General features: G+C 38.2%; 1 protein-coding gene across 1 annotated transcript in view; it reads left to right on the forward strand.

The window, feature by feature from the left end:
• Positions 1 to 23,240, forward strand: part of LOC150080137 (uncharacterized) — a 193,249-nt gene that overhangs the window by 62,643 nt on the left and 107,366 nt on the right. The window contains exons 7-8 of the mRNA XM_090380625.1: positions 5,184 to 5,269; positions 21,621 to 21,729. Coding sequence (XP_090236751.1) covers positions 5,184 to 5,269; positions 21,621 to 21,729 — 195 coding nt within the window. The remainder of the gene's footprint in view (positions 1 to 5,183; positions 5,270 to 21,620; positions 21,730 to 23,240) is intronic.

The raw sequence follows: 23,240 nt of genomic DNA on the forward strand, positions 1-23,240 counted from the left end.
AATTCTGTAAATACTGTTCCTTTCAGGTTAAGCACATGTAGCTCCATGTAACCCCAGACATATGTCCCTGCCTTAACCTCTGAATGTAATAATCACCCCCCTTAGCTTACTGCTCTCCAAGGGGTGGCTTTAGAGCAGAGCAATAAACAGATAATAATAATAAGATTGACATAGCGGTACCCAACACTGGCAACCTGCAGAAAATCCATGGGGAAAAAATCAGGAAGTACACGAACTTAAGACAGGAGATCAAAGAGATGTGGCATATGCAACAAGTAATGACCATCCTGATGAGTGTGCCAACCACCAGTATGGTGCCAAAGACTCTACGTAACAGCCTAGCAGCAATAGGTCTCCCAGCAAACACCTACAAGGAACTCCAGAAAGTTGCAATCCTGAACACCTGTAGGATAGTCAGAGAGTTCCTTGACCAACAGTAGCAATATCTGTCATGAGGTGGAACCCTCAATCAGGGAGAAATAATATAAAGAGCAATAATAATAATGGGCACAGCACCAAACACATTGGGGATTCCAGTGGTGCTTCTTAGACTAATAACATTAGTCCAAGATGAGTAGTTCCCATTGATAACTACTCCCTGTCTTCTCCCACTCAGCCATCCCTTTATCCATAGCAGTAATTTGCCCCTAATGCCACACTGCTGCTCTTATTTGTACAGCAGTCTTTTATGTGGAACACTATCAAAAGCTTTTCTGAAATTATGTGTGAAATCAAAATTATTTTTTCTATCTGGTTCCTGTATTACTGCATCATACTATCCAATCTGATTGTTCAGACAAGACTGCCCCTTAACAAATCCATGCTGTGACTTCCATGTAACTGCATTCCTGTCTAAATGGTTCTTTAACCAGTGATTCAATTATTTTCCTTGGAACGGAAGCAAAGCTTACAGGTCTGTAATTACTCACTTCATCCTCTGTGAATTGGAGTTACGTTCACACGTCCTCTAGTCTATAGGGACCTGAATCTAGTAAACACTGAGTCAATATGGTAATAATTCTAACAAACTGACCAGCAGGATATAGAAATAGATTTTAGGAATAGATTTTTTTTGTTAAAAATAAAATAGATTTATCAAAAAAATTTATTGATGTTAAAATGATCACTGACTTTGATTCCTTAGGAATAGATGGTCCTAGGTGCTTTCCCCCCTCCTCTCTGATAGTAAAAATTTATTTATTATAAATTAATCTGCTTTGGTATATGGTTGTGGTAATGCTTGCTCTTTTTTGGTAATACTATCATTTCAATATGTGAAAATTATTATATATTGAAATTATAGTATTTTAGAAGCCAGCATTTTTAAATTTTAGGTTTATTCCATTATGTAGAAATTTTAATTTGTTTTGTAGCTCAATTTGTTTTAGCTTATCATTCAGTTATCTTATGACATAGTGTAAAAAAATTATGGAGGTCCTCAAGTCTCGAAACTTTATTAGACATTTGGGCAGACAACTTGAGTAGTCGAGACCTGCTAATTTTCGTAAAGTTGGACAAATGCTAATAATGTATTGTAATTTTTCTTTGTAGTGGATCTTCGATCTCATTATGGATTTAGAATAAACCTTTGTGGATTTTTTTCCAAAAAAGGATAGTATAGGCTATTTTTGGAATATTAAGTTTTAGAAATATTATATTTTAAAGCAGAAGAATTCTCTTACCTGGGGTTTTCTTCAGGAACAGCTGCATCTGGGTGAGATATAATTCAAAAGGTGTTGAAATAGCGTATACCTAGTAGTGGGATGAAGGAAAAAAGCAAACTTTTGTCCTAAATCCTTGCATGGGGAGTAATTAAAAGTATAAAGGGAGATGAGGTCATGAAGCCTGATGGGGGCTTTTCGTTAATACCAACTTCAAAGGAGGGTGAATACGTGTTGTAGGTCATCTTTTATAGCATGGAATACGCTTTAGAAATACGGCAATGGAACAGACCTGGGCTATAAAAGATGGCCTACGACACATATTGACCCTCCTTTGAAGATGGCATTAACGAAAAGCTCCCATCAGGCTTCAGGACCTCATCTACCTTTATACTTATAATTACTCCCCATGCAAGGATTTAGGACAAAAGCTTGCTTTTTCCTTCATCTCCCTACTAGATATATGCTATTTCAACACCTTTCGAATTACATCTCACCTGGATGCAGTCGTTCCTGAAAAAAACCCCAGTTAAGAGAATTCTTCTGCCTTAAAATATAATATTTCTAAAATTTAATATTCCAAAAATAGCCTATACTATCCTTTTTTTGGAAAAAATCCACCAAGGTTTATTCTAAATTCGTAATGAGATCGCAGATCCACTACAAGGAAAAATTTCAATAATTATGAGCATTTGTCTGACTTCATGAAAGTTGGCTGGTCTCGACTACTCAAATTTTCTATCCAGCTGTCAGTTATCTTATATGAAATATTTTAATTAGTTCTATTCAAGGATATACTATTGCCTTTTCTTATACTGTTACCGAGCAGCATGAGATCTGCAGAGAAAATGAAACTTATCGGACTGGACAAGTTGAACTGCAGTTGACACAGAAAGAATTCCAAGCCGCGGCAGCTCTTATCAAGGGGAAAAAATGTCTAGGGCCCAACTTGTTCAAGCCTGAGATTGTGAAGAAGGTTGTGGAGCTTGCCCTGGAGCTGTTGCTGCATCTATTCAATCTGTGCCTGCACACTGGCACCTTCCCGGATGACTGGAAGGTTGCAAATGTGAAACTGATCCTTAAAAATCCAACAAAACCACCACATCTACCAAGTTCATACAGGCCCGTAGCCCTATTGTCCGTATGCAGCAAGCTCTTAGAGCGTCTCCTCCACGTACGGATCCAAAGCCACTACGAGAAAGCAAACCTAATATCACCAAACCAGTATGGCTTCAGACTGGGGTGCTACACGGTTGATGCTCTATGAGCACTGCTCACTCAGGCCCACCAAGCAGACAGGAAGTACTTCCTTATGATTGCAATAGATTTCATGGGGGAATTCGACAGCCTATGGTGACCAAGCATCCTCCACAGGCTCGGGCAAGCAAATGTACCAGACAATCTGTTCAGTATCATGATAAGCTACCTCTCATATAGGGTGATCACAGTAAACTTTCCTTATCAGAAACTCACAAGATGGATACACTATGGCTGACCTTATGGAACTTGGTGATGGACGAATTTCTACGCCTTTATCTTGAGGAGGTTCGTTCGCAAGCCTTCGCTGATGACCTCATTCTGACAGTGGCTGCAAATTCCAGGGCCCAGCTTGAGACCTTGGCAAACCACGCACTCCAAATCCTTTCTGTATTACAAGACTGCCACAGATTAAAATTGGAAACAAGACCGTAAAGTTGTTGGAGCAACTCAAATATCTTGGCATAGTACTAGACAGAAACCTCTCTTCCCAAGTTTATCTCAAATACATCAGAACCAAAGTAAGAAACTACACTGCCATGGTTGCTAGGGTCTCAACAAGCAAACTCTCTTGCTGTATTACAAGGCTATCTTCATTCCTGTGATTACATATGCAGCTGGAGTTTGGTTTAGCAAGGCTGTGACTGCATTAAACAGACGAATCCTGGATTCCACTCAATGCACAGTCCTGCTCTCCATCTTTCGTACCTGCTGCACTCTGAGTACTCACGCCCTCCAGGTCCTGGTGGTACCCTCCCCCTCGACTTGGAGGTGATGGGATCTGGAATGTTGTATCATCTTTCTAAGGGCATGTCTCAGACCTGCTTGGGATTCGAGGTGAATCTAACCAACAACTAAAAATTGGAGAAGAGGAGACTTCAAGCACACATGCAGCAGTGTCTGGACAAATTCAACCAAGGGGGACATCACCAGGAGATTCATCCCAGATATTAGCAGAGTCTATCCAAAATCCCCAACATGGTTTTCTCCAGGTTGGTACTCCACATATTTGCTTACTGGCCATGGTGCAATAAAGGCAAAACTAACAACCTTTGGCCTAGAAGAGGATCCAATGTGCTCCTGTGGAGGAACTGAAGACTGGGATCACCTCATGCATGAGTGTCACCCTCTACGATGACCTCCTCTGTCAGCTCATCACAAAGCTGACTTATATACTAAAAGGCAAAGAAAACCACCTACTGAATACTAAGGAAGAGTATCAAGCTCTCACCAACTGTGCACATCAGCTTTTCTTGAGGAGAAGACAACTAATTGCAGTAACGTGATAACCCTCTCAACTAATTGAACCCCGGGACCCTGATGGTACTGGAACAAGGCAGCAAAACTTGACCAGTATTACCATCATTGGTGTGAACTATCATCCATGCTCTAAAGATGTCACCCACCAAAGACAACTACCAAGTGAAGAACAACATGCCCAGGAACCACCACCAAAATGTTTCAAATCCTATGAATAGAGACAACCCATACATTAAGATAACACATGAAAGACAAAAGGTTTGTATAGTACTGGACTTGACTCTCACGGATGTCACCAATAATACAATCTCCTAGATAAAGACTGACAACACCACTGGCATGCCACTAGATGTCAACTGCCATTCTTGGCTACCTGGCATTCTGAACCAGGTTCCCTAACTTGGTTCACTTTAAACCCCCCTCCCCTGGTACTGTCTCCTCATCCTCCCTGCCATCCCCATTTCTCTTGGTGCGGCCATCCCTACTGACCTTTTTTGGGGTTGCCTTCCCTATCATTCCCATACTTCTATCTGTTCACCCCTACTCTGAATATACAGAGTTAACCGAATTTAACTGAATATACACTTTTTTTTTTTTTTTTTTTTTAAGGCCCTTGCCTCTAAAATCTTAAGAAATTAGGTGGCAGAGCCTGCCAGAGTACTTACTTCTAATGCGATCCCTCTATGCCTCACCTTCCTCCTCGCGGCAATGTATGGGCAACAGGGGGATCCCACTAGGGGCCCAACGGCTAAAAGGTCAGAGGATCAATACAACATAAACATATACCTTACACTTTTTAAAATCTCTGGTCTTCACAAACAGAGTACACAACACAGAGATAGGGGAAACCCCTGTGGCCGTTAGACAATGAACACTTTACACTTTGCCTTTTCTTATTTTGATATTAAAATAAATTTTATAAAAATTATAAATAGAAATTAAAATTTCACAATCAGAGAATATTTTCTGTGTTTTCTTTGTTTAATTTTTATTTTCTTCTTGCAGAGTTTAGTGTGGAATGAAGTACCAATGAATCAGGCCATGGCTATGTTTCTTTCAAAATTAACACTTAAATTATTTGATAATTTAAAGTAAGTCAAAATTTAGTTCTTTTGAATTTTTATGATACAGTGTTAAATCTATTTAAGTATCACTCTCCCTCTTTCTAATAAAAGTGATTTGTTTTTTATAATTGGTTGTGGAAGTGTGGCTGCCACCTTATGACAATTTATTGTTTACTGTGAGTAAATAAAACACCTTTCTCAATTAAATTTCTTAATAGAAATGTCCTTTGTATGAAAGAATTTGTCATATAGCCACAGAAGCCGATGCACTAACAAAAAAAAAAAAAAAAAAACCCTGCTTGCAACTATTTTAATAATGATCTTACACAGAGAAACATAAGAGGATATACCATATATTCTCTTATGCCATTGGTAAAAATTTGACACATCAGTTTGCCATTACCAATAAGTGCAGTGGGCTTCAAAATTTTTTCAGTACAATGGAGGGGGGGAATCAGCTCCAACAGCAAGAATGAAACACAACTTTCACATATAAAACAGCTCTCATCAAGAAGTCATGTACTGCTTGCAACTGCCGACAGGGCTAGCCTGGTGGGTAAAGTGCCTGCCTGGCAACCCAAAGGTCGCGGGTTTGATCAGAGTAGAAAATGCAAAAACCTTGGGAGGTGCAATTCGGCCACAGAAGCCGATGTGCTAACAAAAAAAAAAAAAAAACCTGCTTGCAACTATTTTAATAATGATCTCACACAGAGAAACAAATATTAAAAGCTAGGTATCCTCTTATGCCATTAGTAAAAATTTGACACATAACTTTGCTGTTGCCTGCCAAGGTGAGCCAAAAAAATGCAATGAAATGCAGCTGTAATACATGAGGTAGGAGAACCAGCTCTGATGGCAGAAATATATGTAATAAGCCCTATCAGTACTAGAAGTCATCAAGGGAAAGATGGCCATAGCAGATACAACAGGAGAACAAGCTTTTATGGTATATAAAATTTAGTTCAAATCAATAACACATTTAATGAATATAGTGACACCTTCAGTAATTAAAAAGAGACATCATTTATCAAAGAAGCATACCAGCCTATAAAATTACATGAAAAAAATGGCAAATTTTCTTCTTAAAACTGCATTTAATTTGATTATAATGATGTCTGCTTGTAGTTGGTTTTGGAAGTCTTTTTGAATCTGACAAGCTATTCACAAGATATGGTACGAAATTCAGAACTTGAATTTCATCATAGATGAGTTTTGAATAATCTTTACTAAAATCATATTAAATCCCATGTCATTGGTCAGAGAACATTAGGTGCTTCAAAATACACTACATTTTGAATAATACAATATCAGATTAATGAGGATATAATGTAGTCAGGTTGTTCAGGATTAGTACAAGGTGCAAGGTATGTGTTCTGTCTAATAGGCTTGAAGAGTTAATTCATCAAGCATTGAAGAGGCTATTTATTTCTTTATTATATCACTACCAAATAGGATAATATACAGTATATTGTAATACATCTTTGTGTATGTCATGTTTATTTCTACATGACAGGTTTACAGGCTGTCATGTAGAAACAAACATGACAGGCTGCTGTTTGCATGTTTGTGTAATGCTTGTTTGGTGGGGGGATGAACCTCAATTTCTGAAACCACTAAGTATGGCTTCAAGAGAGAAAAGGTCTAAGTTAATTCAAAATTTATTGAATTTCTGCACAGCACAATTGCTCTCTTTCTCATATTGACTAAATTTATGCGTTAACTGTCTGCTTATAAATATCTATCACAATGCAAATAAAAGATTATTAATACTTTAAAATTAACCTAATAAAGATTAAGGGCTATAAAGCCTCAAGATATGAAAAAAAAATTCAAACTGTGATGTAGTTGTGCATAGGAGATATTGTATAATGATGCCTTATTCACAAACTTTGGTTTGTTTCAAATTCAGCTATGTTACAATGGACACTTGATAAATTTGAAGTACTGATTAAGTCATCAAATGCAGACATTGAAGGGATATTGGAGACATGGTGTTGCTCAGCCCTAAGGGATGTGGAATTTGAATATGAGGAGTACAGTCTGTACAGAAAATATGCAGTGTATGGTGTTCAACTTGTCATTTCTGTATACACTGTACTCCCCATCAGAATGTCTTATAACGGAGGATTTTAACTTGTGGGTTGGTCACTCACACTAGCAAGGCTTTCATTTGTAGATTTATTGTTTAGAGAGAGAGGGCGCTGACTCTCTTTAAAAATTACAGCCTCCGAAAAAGCGATAAGTGTTTGCCTTTTATTTACCTAATTGTTATTTTATATTGTACTTTATACATAGTCTTATAGTTATAGTTATGCTGGTTATTTTTATTTTAATTTAGATAAAAAGTTTTTGTGGATTACTATTTAATATACATAAAACCGTTATTTCATTTGAATCTTGCAGCCATTGTTTTTGTATGGAGTGGTAGGGAATTCAAATTTTTAATTGAGGTAACTAGGTAGCTCTGATGTATAATTATATAGCGTAGTATGCATCACTGTTTCTATTAGATAGCGTAGTATTGACATTTAATTAATTAAATTTATTGATCTTATTAATTTAAAATATGCCCCAAACTAGAGCAGCAAAGCAACGGGCACAAAGTGGCAGGAGTGTTGTGACTCGGGGGAGAACTGAGGGGGGGCGATTCTCCAACGCATCACAGCCTAAAAAAATGTGCAACTTGTGAAATGTTTGCCGAACTCTCTGGAACAGAACATGATATTGCCATGGGGGATGTCTTTGTGTGTGTGCGCACGATGTAAGGAAACCAGGCGACGACTCAGCATTGTTATGGGCTTATATGAGAGCTTGAAGGACAGGGTGGATGCCCTCGAAGAATCTAAATTGAGGGGCCCATCAAGCTCTCAGCTGCCCACATCAACACCAGAGCTTGCACTTGGTCATTGCTCGACACAGCGACAACCCCCAAGGCAGAATGCGCTGGTCCAACAGGAACTAGTAGTTGTTGGTGACTATTGTCAGGGAAACGGGGAACATGCTTTGTAAAAAGGATAGGTGGAACAGGACCAGGGTATGTCTGCCAGGGGCAAAAGTTGATGACATTGTAGAGCGGATATCATCTTTTAAGGGCACAAAAGGTGATATAGTTGTACACGTTGGCACTAATGATATTAAGAGTAGGAGACCGGCAAGTACAGGTCACTGTTGAAAAAAAGCCGGGAATTAGGGTTGAATTTGAAAGTGTCTGCAATTCTGCCCAGACACGATAGAAGGGAGTATATGATGAGAGCCTTGTCGATCAATTCGGCCCTAGAAAGATTGTGCATGGCTCAAGGGGTAGAATTTTTTTTCACCCTGGTCTGTACTTGTTAACAGGAGAGACTGCTTCTACAGGGATGGGATACACTTAAATAGAAAGGGTGCAAGAATATTTGCTGATGCTATCGAGGCAGTGTTAGGTGGGTTGGAAAACTGCTAGCTTGGGGGGGGGGATACAAGGACTAATAGTTTAATAGTAGCCACAGGCAGAGGTGAAGATGATTCTTGCACAACTTCTATTAGAATAAATAGTGACCTGGAGTGAGGGGTGTTGGGGGTTTCAGGGACAGATGGCAGTCATCGTGAAATAGGTGGGTATATGGGATGTGTTAGGGTAACTAGGAATAGGAATAGGTGCATGTAGGCTTGCATGTATACCAATGCTAGAAGTATAGTAAATAAATTTGATGAATTTGAAGTGTTGGTCAAGACATCAAAGGCAGATAATGTTGGGATAGCAGAGATATGGTGTCACACAGAAATAAGAAATGCAGAACTGGAATTTGGGGAGTACAATTTGTACAGAAAGGATAGACAGGATAGGAAGGGAGGAGGTGTTATGCTGTTAATTAAGAAAAACATAAAATCGGAAGAAGTGCACCCAGTTGATATAGATGAACAATACACTGTTGAGTCAGTTTGGTGTAACATAAGCACTGCGAAAGCAAAAATAAGAGTAGGAGTTTGTTATAGGCCTAATGACTCGAATGAGTACAACGAACAATTGTACAGAGAAATAGAGTGGGCTAGTAAATCAGAATGTCTTATAATGGAGATTTTAACCTCCGAGATATTGACTGGAACTTGTGGGTTGGTCACTCACACACTAGTCAGACTTTTGTGGATTTATTGGATGATTGTTTTTTGCAGCAGCATGTTTGAGAGACAACCAGAGAGAGTAATACTCTTGATCTGGTTATCAGCAGTGATCATTCGTGTATTAAGAATTTGCAGATAAAAGAACTACTAGGTGGCAGTGATCATAGTCTACTGATGTGGGATTTACTTAAAGATTTAATTATCATCAGGGGTAAAGGAAAGGGTTTTTACTTCTGTAAAGGTGAGTACAGTGGTCTCAGAAAGTTTTTAAATTCTGTACAGTGGGATCAACTGACGTTGTTACCAACAGTAAATTCGAATAGGGCTTACAGAGACGTGGTGCCAGCCAGAAATTGGGGATGATGAGTTTCAGTACGGCTTGTATAATGTATTTAGGAAGGATAGGTTAGATAGAAGGGGTGGTGGGGTAATGCTTCTTATCAGAAGCAGCCTGAGTGCGACGATAGCTTTCCCAGATTCAGACATTTCACATGCTAGTATGGAGTCTGTATGGTGTGAGATAGTTGGAAACAAAGGTATAATGTGAGTAGGAGTAATCTACAGACCAGGTGATTGTGAAGATTATGACAAAAGCCTCTACATGCAAATGGAATGTACAAGTAAGCGTCAATGCCTTATTATGGGTGATTTCAATTTGCCTCTAATTGATTGGAGTAAATGGGAAGGAAACTCGACATGGGGAACAAAATTTTTAAATCAACTAGATGACTGTTATTTGTATCAACATGTCAGGGAAAGTACTAGAGAAAAGAATATCCTAGACCTCATCATCACACATGAATCAGATGACATAACAGGGCTGACAGAAGAGGAACCAGTAGCAGGAAGTGATCACGGAGTTCTACGGTGGATGATGACGAGAGAGGTAGCAGAAGTAAAAGGCAAAGGAATGGATTTTAATTTCAGAAAAGGAAATTACGATGCCTTAAGGTACTATATGGCCTCTATTAACTGGGTAGATATCGTGCAGAGAATGAATACAATTGAACTGTGGTACGCTTTTAAAACATTAATCACAGATGCCTTGAATGCGTATATACCATTAAAAAAATACTTCACGAGAACGGTTCCAAGTTGGATGAATAGTGAAGTTGCCACATTACTTGAGCAGAAAAAGGTGGCATGGAAAGGTTACAGAGCAATAAAAAGTACTGAAGCCTATAACAGCTACAAGGTGATGTGTAATAGAGCCACAGAAAAGGTTCGACAGGCAAAGGCAGTTTATGAGAAATCACTAGCATACAGAGCAAAGAGGGGGGATAAAGAATTCTTCACATATATAAATGCCAAGAAGAGCAGGACAAACCAGATCGGACCTTTACGTAAGGGAAAGGGGATAGTAATAAATACACCAGCTGCCGTTGCAGATGAACTAAACAGTTATTTTGCATCGATATTTACAAATGAAAAGCCTTTTGTGGCAATGGGAAATTGTGGGAGCGAAGTTAAAAAATATGTAATCAATAATATTGAAATTTCGCAAGATTATTTAATGAAAAAACCTTTGAGCCTACAGACCAGTAAGGCTCCTGGAGTTGATGGAATATACCTATAATCTTAAGAGAGGCGGCAAGCGAGTGCATTGAACCATTGAGGCTAATTATGCGAGCATCACTAGACTGGGGAGATTCCCTTGGATTGGAAAAGTGCAAATGTATCTCCCATACATAAGGGTGGCTCTAAAAGTGGAGTTGGAAATTATTGACCTGTCAGTCTGACTTCAGTAGTAGGGAAAATCATGGAGGCAATGATCAAGGGTGGAATTCAGGATCATTTGGATCGAATTGAAATTCTCAAGGATACTCAGCATGGTTTTGTAAAGGGAAAATCGTGTTTAACAAATCTGGTTCGCTATTTCGAAAGGGTCACTCATGAGCTGGATTTAGGGAATAATTTCAACATTGTTTATTTAGATTTCAGCAAAGCTTTTGACTCAGTCCCACATGAGCAGTTACTTTATAAGCTGGAACAGGTTGGAATCACTGGGAAAATCCTTAGATGGATAGAAGGATGGCTTCAGGGCAGGAGGCAGAGGGTTGTGATAAATGGCTATTCCTCAGATTGGGTTGATGTAAGAAGTGGGGTTCCCCAAGAATCAGTATTAGGACCACTGTTGTTTTTAATTTTCATAAACGACATTGATGAAGGGATAGAGGGCGTGATGTCTAAATTTGCAGATGATGTCAAAATTGGTAGAGTAGTTAATGATCACTGTCAAGCTGAGCTTCTTCAGAGAGACCTAGATAGACTTCAGGAATGGTCAGAAAAATGGCAGCTGTGCTTTAATCCAACAAAGTGTAAGATATTACACCTGGGAAACAGTAATCCCAAAAAAACTTATTCACTTGGTGGAGTTCAACTAAACCCAGTACTGGAGGAAAAGGACTTGGGTGTTACGATACGGTCAGACATGAAATTCTCTGAGCATTGTAAACAGGTTGCAAGGAAGGCCCATGGTGTCCTATCGATGATCTATCGAACTTTTGCAAGTAGAGATAGGGACGTGATAATCCCATTATATAAGGCTTATGTTAGACCACACTTGGAATACGGTGTTCAAGTATGGAGACCGCACCTAGAGAAAGACATCGAGCTTCTTGAAAGGGGGCAAAGAAGGGTAACTCGCCTGGTGAGATCGGCAAAAGGGCATCCTTATGAAGAAAGACTTTGAATATGTGGGTTGCAGAGTTTGGAAACTAGACCTTAGAGGAGATTTGATTGAGGTGTTTAAGGCTCTGAGAGGCATCAGTAAAATGAATGAGGACAAAATTTTCAAGATTATAAATGATGCTAGAACTAGGGGACATAAATTCAAGTTACGGGGGGAAATGTTTAGATTGGACTGCAGGAAGTTTTATTTTAGCCAGCGAGTTATAAATTACTGGGATAAGTTGCCTTCATCGGTGGTAGAGGCCGACAGTTTGGCGAAATTCAAAGGTCATCTGGATAGTCCTTTTGGGTAAGGGAATATCCTTTTAATTATTATTATTTAGTTATTTATTTTATTTTATTTTTATCATTGTTTTGTTCGGATTTTTTTTTTGGCTGGTGCAGCATAAGCCATAGGCTTTCTTGCACCATGCGGCCGTTACTAATACTAATACTAAGTGGAAGCATTCAAGGAATTAATCGTGGATGCTACTAAAAGTTTCATACCTATTAAGAAATATTGTTCAAGGTTTAGGCCTAAATGGTTATCAAATGAACTAATGAGACTCGTAACAGAGAAGAAAAATGCATGGGATGCATATAAATTATCAAGCAACTCAGAAGCCTATGGCAGATATAAGCTAGTCTGTAATCAGGTCACAAAGGAGGTTAGGCAGGCGAAGGCAGCTTACAAGAAATCTTTGGCAAAGGATGCTAAGAAAAACAACAAGGATTTCTATACTTATATAAACTCTAAAAGGAAGGGGATGAATCAGATTGGTTCACTTGATATCGAAGGTTCAACTCTTCAAGATCCTGCTCAGATAGCAAACAAACTGAATGAGTATTTTCCATCTACATTCACACATGAAGAGTTATTAAGGATTGAAAATGCCAGAAGGTTATCAAATTGTAGCAGGGTGCTTAATGATTTTGTAATAACTGAGAGCAAAGTGGAGGAGAAATTGTTGAAGTTAAACATAAGAAAGGCACCTGGGGTGGATGGGATCTATCCAGTTATATTAAAGGAGGCAGCAAAGGAAGTAGGCAAACCCTTAGCCATAATTATGAGAGCATCCTTGGACTCAGGGGAGGTCCCCATGGACTGGAGATGTGCAAATGTATCCCCAATGCACAAAAGGGGATCGAAGGGTGACACAAGTAATTACAGACCAGTTAGTTTAACTTCTTCCGGGTAAAATGATGAAGTCACAAATGACGGTTAAAGATGCATTGCAGGATCATCTAGACAAGACTGCAGCAATAATTCAGACACAGCATGGGTTTTTTAAGGGAAAGTCTTGTCTGATAAATTTGTTTGGTTATTATGATGTGGTTACAAAGGAACTGGATGCAAAAAATAATTTTGATATCATATATTTGGATTTCAGGAAAGCTTATGACACTGTTGCGCGTGGAAGACTATTGTACAAATTGGAGCAGAATGGTATTAAGGGTAATTTGCTACAATGGATAAAAGGATGGTTAAGTGGGAGAAGACAGAGGGTGGTAATCAATGGGTGCTGCTCTTCGTGGACTAATGTTATTAGTGGAGTCCCACAGGGTTCGGTGTTGGGTCCACTGTTGTTTTGTATATTTATCAGTGATATTGATGAAGGTATATCAGGCTTAGTGTCAAAGTTTGCAGATGATAGAAAGGTTGGCAGGGTTGCTAATGACAGTAATGGCAGTGTGCTACTGCAACAGGATCTAGATAATTTGGGCAGATGGGCTAAGAAGTGGCAACTGAAGTTTAACCTTGACAAATGCAAAGTACTGCATATGGGTAGAAGTTACCCGAGAGAAAAGTACCAACTGTGTGGTACTACACTTAAGGTGGTAGAAAATGAAAAAGACATGGGAGTAATTGTGCAGTCAGATATGAAGTTTTCTGAGCAATGCAGACAGGCTGCCAGGGCAGGTCATGGGTTTTTGTCAATGGTATATAGGAATTTTGCTAGCAGGGAAAAGGAGGTGATTGTCCCTCTGTATAAGGCAATGGTCATGCCATGCCTTGAGTACCACGTACATGTTTGGAGGCCTCATTTTAGGAAGGATGTAGATTTGCTTGAGCGTGTACAGAGAAGGGCAACAAGATTGGTGAAGGGAATGAAGGGATCCTCTTACCAAGAGAGGCTTAAGTTCTGCAAATTGCAGTGGCTGGAGACTAGGCACCTGCGCGGTGATTCTGATTCAGGTGTATAAGGCCTTGAATGGGTTCAGCATGCTGAATTCTGATGGGATCCTTCCACTTGTTCAGATTACGAACCTAAGGGGGCATAAATTCAAATTAAGAAAGGACAGATGTAGAATAGATGTGCGGAAATTTGCCTTTAGCCAGCGGGTGGTTAATTGCTGGAACAAAGTTCCATCTGTCGTTGTGGAAGTTGATAGGTTGAATAAATTTATAAGGAGGAACTGGACAGGCATTTGGAGGGAATGGTATGATATTTTTTTTTTTTTGGCTGATGCTGCATAATCTCATACACTTGCTTTCTTGCATCACATGCCACTATTACTACTACTGCTATCAGTACTTGTGATCTGATTATCATCAGAAATTCTTCATACATTAAGAATCTGTAGGTAAAGACTCACTGGGTGGCAGTGGTCATGGTGCATTAATGTTGGATTTACTTAAAGATATAACTACAGTTAAGGATAAAGGGAAGAGCTTTTTGCTTTCATAAGGATGAGTATAGTGGTCTCAGACAGTTTAAATTCTGTACAGTAGGACCATTTGATGATGTTATTAACAGCAAATTCTAAATGGGAAGCATTCAGAGAAGTAATCATAGAAGGTATTAGACTTTTCATACTAAGAAAAGTATGAAAAGAAACTTTTCAAAAGAAAAAGAAAAGTTTCATACTAAGAAACTTTTCATACTTAGACCTAAATGGATGTCAGATGAACTGATGAAATTGTTGCAGAGAAGAAAAATGCAAGAGATGCATATAAATATTCAGGTGATACAGAAGTTTATGGTAGATATAAACTAGTCTGTAATCAAGTCACAAAGAAGGTTAGGCAAGCTAAGGTAGATTATGAGAAGCTGCTGGCAAAGAAAGGCAGCAAAGACTCCTTTACTTATAGTAACAGTAGAAGGAAGGGGGTTGAAACATATTGGTCCACTTGATATCAGTGGTTTAACTTTGAAAAACATGTATTTTGCCTGTACATTTATGCACGAGGAGTTCTTTAGGGAGGAGAATGCCAGACGTTTATCAAAATCTTATAGGGAGCTAAATGATTTTGTGATAACTGAGAGGAATGTAGAAGGGAAATTGTTGAAGTGTAACATGAAAAAGGCACCTGGGATATATGGGCCCTATCCAATTATATTAAGAGAGGCAGCAAGAGAGGTAAGCGAACTCTTAGCCATAATTATGAGGGCATCTTTGGATTCAGGGGAAATTCCTATGGATTGGAGATGTGCAAATGTATCCCCAGTTCACTAAAGGTGACATGAGTAATTACAGACCTGTTACCTTAACTTCTAGTCCAGGAAAAAAAATGGGGTTACTAGTAAAAGAAATAATAGAGGACTATTAAGGTGACATGAGTAATTACAGACCTGCTACCTTAACTTCTGGTCCAGGGAAAAAAATGGGGTCACTAGTAAAAGAAATAATAGAGGACTATCTAGATGGGAATGCAGTTATATTGTAGTCGCAATGTGGATTTGTTAAGAGGTAACCTTGTCTGACAAATCTGATTGGATACTGTGATGCAGTAACAAAGGAGCTGGAAGCAAAAAATAATTTTAATAACATATGCAGTGACTTCTTACTTTACGTGTGTTTAAATTACAGGAATTTAAAATAATGTGCGGGCAACCATATTTCCTGAAAGTGCCACGAGAGGGGTATACATACCCAAACTGATATTAAACTTGACGAAACAGGTTTATATTGGAAAAAAATGCCACATCACACTTATATTTCCATTGCTGAAAAGACTGCACCTGGCTTTAAAGCAGCGAAAGATTGGCTAGCACTTCTGTTTGGTGGGTTATAATGTGGTCTAATATGGTGTGTATTTACCGCTATCAAAACCCTTGTGCCCTTAAAGGTTATGACAGTCGTGCATACCCGTGTGCTGATACTCAAACCCTAAAGGGTTAATGACTGCTGTTATTTTCAGAAGTTACCAGTTTGGATCTCAGTTACGACCAGAATTGGAAGTGTATTGCAAGGTAAAAGGAATTCTGTTCAACATCTTACTTATTCTTGATAATGCCACAAGCACTGTTGATGTCTGTTCCAATATCAAGATTGTTTTTTTCCCCTGGAAATACAACCTCAGTACTCCAACCTATGGACCAATGTGTGATTAAACTTTTTAAGGCTCAGTATTTAAAGTGCATTCTGGCTGATCTAATTGACAAGACTGACCACAAACAGATGAGTGTGCAGCAATATTGGCAAGCCATCAATATAAAAAATGCTTTAAAATTCATTGATGCTGCATGACGTGAAGTTCCACATAACTGTATTCAAAATTCATGGCATAAGTTATGTCTAGATTTTAGCAACTCCTTCAAAGGTTCTTATACGGATGAAGATTATGCACAAACTAAAGACAAATTACATGAAACTCTCTAAAAAGATAGGGTTCACTGAAGTGGAAGCATCTTATGTTGATGATTTAATTGATTTGCATCATCAAGAATTGTCAAATGAAGATCTGTTTGCACTGGGGCTGGATCGCGTTCAAGAGGACGAGGCAGCAGCTAGCGAAAGCCTAGAGGTTAAAGAAGAATGGAGCCTGAGAGTGAAAGGAATATATGAAAGCATTAAGTCTTATAGATGAAGGCCTAACTCTGTTAGCTGATGAAGACCCTAAAAAAAGGTCTAAAGTGCAACTTAAAGTTACACTGGAACCTGGTTGCTTGAAAAAGAGGTAAAGCAACTAACTCTAGATTCTTTTTTCAAGTACTCAAGGGAGCAGTAAAGTGAACCCTCCACCATCCAGGTCAGTGTAACCCCCCCACCCATCTCATCCAAATTCGAGGGAACAGAGTCTGACTATGACAGTCCCATTCATCAATCTGCCTAAGGCCACCCTCCACCCCAATCTCTCTCTCTCTCTCTCTCTCTCTCTCTCTCTCTCTCTCTCTCTCTCTCTCTCTCTCTCTCTCTCTCTCTCTCTCTCTCTCTCTCTCTCTCTCTCTCTCTCTCTCTCCCTCCCTCTCTCTCTATCTATCTCTCAGTTGCTGTTTGTGTTGTACTGTATATGTTGGTTATAGTGAACATACTTTTTTCTTACTGTACAAAAAAAAAAAAAAAAGTAAATCAGTAAAGATGAATCAATCTCTTTGGTTGCTCATCATTTTCTTTAGAGTGCCCAGTCTTCTAATCAAAGAAAACGAATGGTATGTACCGGTAGGGGCAACTTAGCTGGATGCGAGAGTTACTCTCATAGGCCTAATATCACACTTTTTGGCAATTATTTGCATTATTCATGAACATAACCGTCTTGTAAATTAAGAAGTCACTGTACTTGGATTTCCGGAAAGCTTTTGATATTGTTGCACATAAAAGGCAGCTGTACAAATTGGAGCAGTTAGCGTTAAGGGCAGCTTACTGCCAAAGGATAAAGAGATGATTGAGTGAGAGAAGACAGAGAGTGGTTATTAAAGGGCACTGCTCTTTGTGGAATAATGTTATTAGTCGAGTTCCCAAGGGTTCAGTATAGGTCCATTGTTGTTTTCTATATTTATTAATGATACTGATGAAGGTATATATCAGGCTTAATGTCTAAATTTTCAAATGTTACAAAGGTTGTCAGGATGGTAATCAGGGTTAGTTACTGCAACAAGATCTAGAAAAATTAGGTGGATGGGCTGAGAAATGGAAGTTGAAGTTTAACATTGAAAAATGCAAGCAAGCTGCTGCATATGGGTAGCAGTAATCCCAGATTAACGTACTAAATGTGTGGTACTACACTCAGGGTAGTGGAAAACGAAAAAGACCTGGGGATAATTTTGGTGTTGAAATATGAAGTTCTCTGAGCAATGCAGACAGGCTGCCAGGACAGGTCATGTGGTTTTGTTAATGAAATCCAGGAACTTTGCTAGCAGGAATAAGCAGGTGATTATCTCATTGTAGAAGGCAGTTGTTAGGTCACATCTTAAGTATTGCATATAGGTCTGAAGGCCTCATTTTAGTTCACTTTATGCATTTAAATGTCTTCAGACATTTAAATGCATAAAGTGAACCCACTGCTCCCTTGAGCACTTGAAAAAGCAATCCAGAATTAGTTGCTTTACCTGTTTTCAAGGAAGTAGACCTACTGGAATGGGTGCAGAGAGGTGCAAAAAGGTGAAGGGAACGAAATAGTGGTCTTATAATGATAGCTTAGTGTTTAGTCTCCAGATACTGCACTTTGCAGCATCTGGAGACTAGACACTTGTAAGGTGATCTGATTGAGGTGTTTAAGGGTTTGAATGGATTGAGCAAGCCGAATGCTGATGGCATTCTTTCTTTTGCTCTGACTACACTTGCAAATGGGAGGCATAAAAGGATGGTTGCAGGATAGATGTGCAGAAGTTTGTCTTCAGTCGATTGTTGGAACAAACTTCCATCTGTTGTTGTAAGGGTGGGTACTTTAAATAAATTCAAGAAAGAACTAGAGCAACTATTGGAGGAGATGAATAGGTGATGCAGGAAGTTTTTTGGTTTTTTTTGGCTGATGCTTTATAAGCTTGCTTTTTTTTTTTTTCATCATTTGCCACTACTAATACTAACTGCAGATCAGTGTGAATTTTTTGATAGTTTTGAGGCTTTATGACTCTTAAATCTTTATTAGTCTGTGATACACCTTTTCGTATTTCTCAAATTGTGTAAATAAGTCACAACTGGGTTGTCGGCTGTTATACCTTGGGTAACTACTGAGCCACCGAGGAAAGCTGAAGTAGTCTTGAAACAGTGCTGTCGGGTGGTGGTACTCGACTGAGAATAATTAACACTAGACTTCTCTAATGGAGGAGCGTTACTTATTCAAAGTATAATAGCCATGTAACTTGTAAAGGATTTCACAATATGAGATTTTGTATAGCATTAGTATAGGCATATAATGCTGCAAGACGGCAAGCTTATACAGCATCAACCAAAAAAGAAAAAAAAAGGCCCCTTCCCATTTCACCCATCTTTTTGCTCAAAAAGTTTGTCCAGTTCTCCTTGAATTTATTTAAGCTATCAACTTCCACAATGACAGATGGAAGTTTGTTCCAGCAATCAACCACCCGCTGACTAAAGACAAATTTCTGCATATCTATTCTACAACTGTCTTTTCTCAAATTGAATTTATGCCCCCTCAAGTGTGTAATCTGAGCAAGAGGAAGAATTCCATCAGCATTGAGCAAGCTCAATGCTGATGGGATTCTTCCTCTTGACGGGGAACAAAGGTTTCCAAACCTTTGTTCCCCCTCACCAATCTCATTACTCTTCTCTGTACTTGTTTCAGCACGCCGCCTCCGTAGCCAGGTGGGAAGGAGCAGTAGTGTGTAGCACACTCTTCTTGATTAGACCGGGGTTCGAGCCCGTCACCACCAAATACGGAGGATGCGGAAAGGTCAGGGAATGACCACCGCATATTCCCGGAGCAATATGGCCTTAGTTGCTCATGCTCCTAAAAACCAAATAACAAACAAACAAACAACTTGTTTCAGCAGCTCTACATCCTTACTAAAATGAACCTTCCAGACCTGTACGCAGTACTCAAGGTGTGACCTGAACATTGTCTTATACAAAGGGATAATCACCTCCTTATCACTGCTAGCAAAATTCCTTAAGCTATCCTAGCAGTCTGTCTGCACTACTCAGAGAACTTCATATCTGACTGCACAATTAACACAGGTCTTTTTCATTCTCCGCTACCCTGAATGTAGTACCACACAGTTTGTATGTTACCCTGAAGTTATTGCTACCTATATGCAGTACTTTGCATTTGTCAATGTTAGACTTCAGTTGCCACTTCTGAGTCCATCTGCCCAACTTTTCTAGATACTGTTGCAGTAGCGCATTGTCATATACTATCATTAACAACCTGCCAACCTTCCAGAATACAGGAACATATAACTGCATATAACTTATCAGCCAAATACAACAAAATGTTCTGCATCTCACCTTGCGTTGGAGCTCTCATTGGCTACAGGTTATATATCGAAGGATACCGTGTCTCAGAGGCTTATACAATAGCGAATCTATTCTGAATTTGAACTTTGCAATACTCTCAGTTCCACAAAAGAGCTTATTAATCTTAGAATACCATAAGAGGACCTTGAATAATGGTGACAGTTTCTGTTCAGTTCTCTCATAGTCAAGGAATGATTTTTTTATATCTGGGGAGAATGCATTTTGCATTATTAGCCCTCCAACATGCAGAATGGACAGTTTTGATTATGAGTTTAATAGTGGGTAAAAAACTCCTTCAAATTGCAAGTCTATCTCTTCCAAAATTCCTGCATGAGTTAAATTTGCCTCAAAGAGGAATGGAATTTATTGCTTATTGAACGGATTACCTTTGTTGGCCACATGAATGTTTGGTGCAAAAGTTTTATAGAGGTGAACCTTAATCCCTTCTCTGTTAATCCTTCTCTAACGCTTCATTTTTAGTCTTTGTTGCACATCATACAATAAACCATGATTGTAGAAGTACATAATTGTACTGCATTGAAAAATTTGTTTTTTGATAATTAAATGGGCTGAACATGAGGTCAATAGTATGAATAGTATACGACTAATACCTGTTTATCACATGTTCAGCCCTTTGAGATGTTTATTTATTTATTTCTTAAAATTTAGCTATTAATATAGTTATTTCAATAAACACTGGTAAGGGGATGGGATCCAGTGGAAATGATGAGAATGGTCAAAAAGGGATTCAAAGTCAAGCAAAAGGTAAATGTTCTCCAAGTTTTGTATTCAAGAAATGTTCTAAAAAAATCTTATACAAGTTATTCTCTGGACCAATTTTGAGTGTGATATGATAAGGAAAAAATCTAGGGTTTTTATATTTATGATAAAAAAAAAGTACCAACTACACCTAAATTAATCCCAGTATTAAAAAAGAATATAAATTTAATTGGCAAAGAGAAACTTTTAACAAAAATTCTTTGTGAGATGGAATTTTGTAAAAGATTTCAAAATAGAAAAGGGTTTTAATAGAGAGAAATGACATCATACTTAAGAGAACAGTGTTTATGGGAAATAATACAAATAAGAAATGAAAGATATTTTTTATATTTGTGAAACCTGGATCGACAATAATATGACATTAGGAAAATGTTGACGATCTGATGGTATTTCAGAATTGTCATTGAATCAGGAATTGCATCTAGTAGCCTTTGTTTTTTGTGTTGGGTGGGGGTTGAATTGAGGTTTATTTCGGATTTAATTTATAAAGGAAATGCTGCTACAGGCGATTATCATGGCTAAATTAACTCATTTATTTTCGAAAAATGGTTTCAACTGAGAAATTTTTACATAGGATATAGCTGTGAACTCCTCTATCCCTGGCTGCATAGAGTATATTTATAATGAAACAATATTGAGATTTTATGTTAAAATGGTATAAATATACTTCAATTTGTTTTTCTTTCAGAGGTGAACCAGACTTATGCTTGCATATGGTTGCAGTTTTCTGCTGTTTAGCTGATGTAAAATTGCCTTTAAATTCTAATTGCATTACTGATTTGTTTATTCAACCACAGGTGAGAACTTATGCTAAGCTAGCTAATTTCTTAGTTTTTCTTGAAACTCAAGATTGTAACATCTGGGGACCTAATTTAATATTTTATCCAATAGCTATCTGCTAAAAAATTTAATCATATCTCTTAATATTTATTAATGATAGTGATGTAGGTATTTAAAGTTTGATGTCTAACTTTGTTCAAACACTGTCCACAATCAGGCTGATACAACAGTTCATGGTGTTCAGTCAGTGATATACGGGAACTTTTCCAGCAGGGACAAGGAGGTGATTATCACATTGTATAAAGTAGTGGTTGGGCCACATCTGGACTACTCCTTACGGGTTTGGAAACCTCATCTCAGAAATATAGATCTCTTGGAAAAGGTGCAGAGAAGAGAACACGATTAGTTGGGGGATATAAAAAACTTTTATCAACCAGAAAAATGGGCTCTGTAAATTGTAGCATTTAGATACTAGATATCTGCATGCTGACCTAACTGAAGTGTTTTAAGGCTGTAAAAGAGCTAAGCAAATTAAATGATGGTGACAGCTTTACTCATTCTGAGATGACACACACATAAACACACACACACACAAAGAAAGAAATTTAAATTAAAAAAGAAATGTTGCAGAATCACAGTTGAGCAGAAAGATTGGGGTTACAATGGACATCGATTCGTATTCAAGTAGAGCACTATTGATTGTTGGAACTAAATTCCATCTAGTAATGTGAAGGAAGAAGAGTTTGAATAAATTGGAATTATTCAAACTTTCTAATAAATAATTCCTTTCTAATAAATTATTAGAAGGGATGGGCAAGCACATCATTTATTATTATTTTTTTTTCAGGTTTTGTTTCCTTGCATCATTTTGCCAATACTAATACTATTCACAAAGGTGGTTCAGAAGGTAAAGTGAGTAATTAGAGACCTTTGAGTTTGAATTCTGTGTCATGGAATTATGGAATCAGTTGTTCCAATGCAATATTACGAGAAATCCTTGGCAAAAGATGCTAAGAAAAACAGCAAGGATTTCTTTACTTATATAAACTCTAAAAGGAAGGGGATGAATCTGATTGGTCCACTTGACATCGATGTTTCGACTGTTGATAATCCTGCTCAGATAGCAAACAAACTGAATGAGTATTTTGCATCTACATTCACACATGAGGAATTATTAAGGTTTGAAAATGGCAGAAGGTTATCAAATTGTAGCAGGATACTTAATGATTTTGTAATAACTGAGAGCAAAGTGGATGAGAAATTGTTGAAGTTAAACATAAGAAAGGCACCTGGGGTGGATGGGATCTATCCAGTTATATTAAAGAAGGCGGCAAAGCAACTAAGCAAACCCTTAGCCATAATTATGAGAGCATCATTGGACTCAGGGGAGGTTCCCACGGACTGGAGATGTGCAAATGTATCCCCAATTCACAAAGGGGGATCGAAGGGTGACATGACTAATTACAGACCAGTTAGTTTAACTTCTGTTCCGGGTAAAATAATGGAGTCACTGATTAAAGATGCATTG

Source organism: Mastigoproctus giganteus, chromosome 9 (genome assembly GCF_048544385.1).
Source record: "Mastigoproctus giganteus isolate SK-2022 chromosome 9, ASM4854438v1, whole genome shotgun sequence".
In the NCBI taxonomy this organism is placed as follows: domain Eukaryota; kingdom Metazoa; phylum Arthropoda; class Arachnida; order Uropygi; family Thelyphonidae; genus Mastigoproctus; species Mastigoproctus giganteus.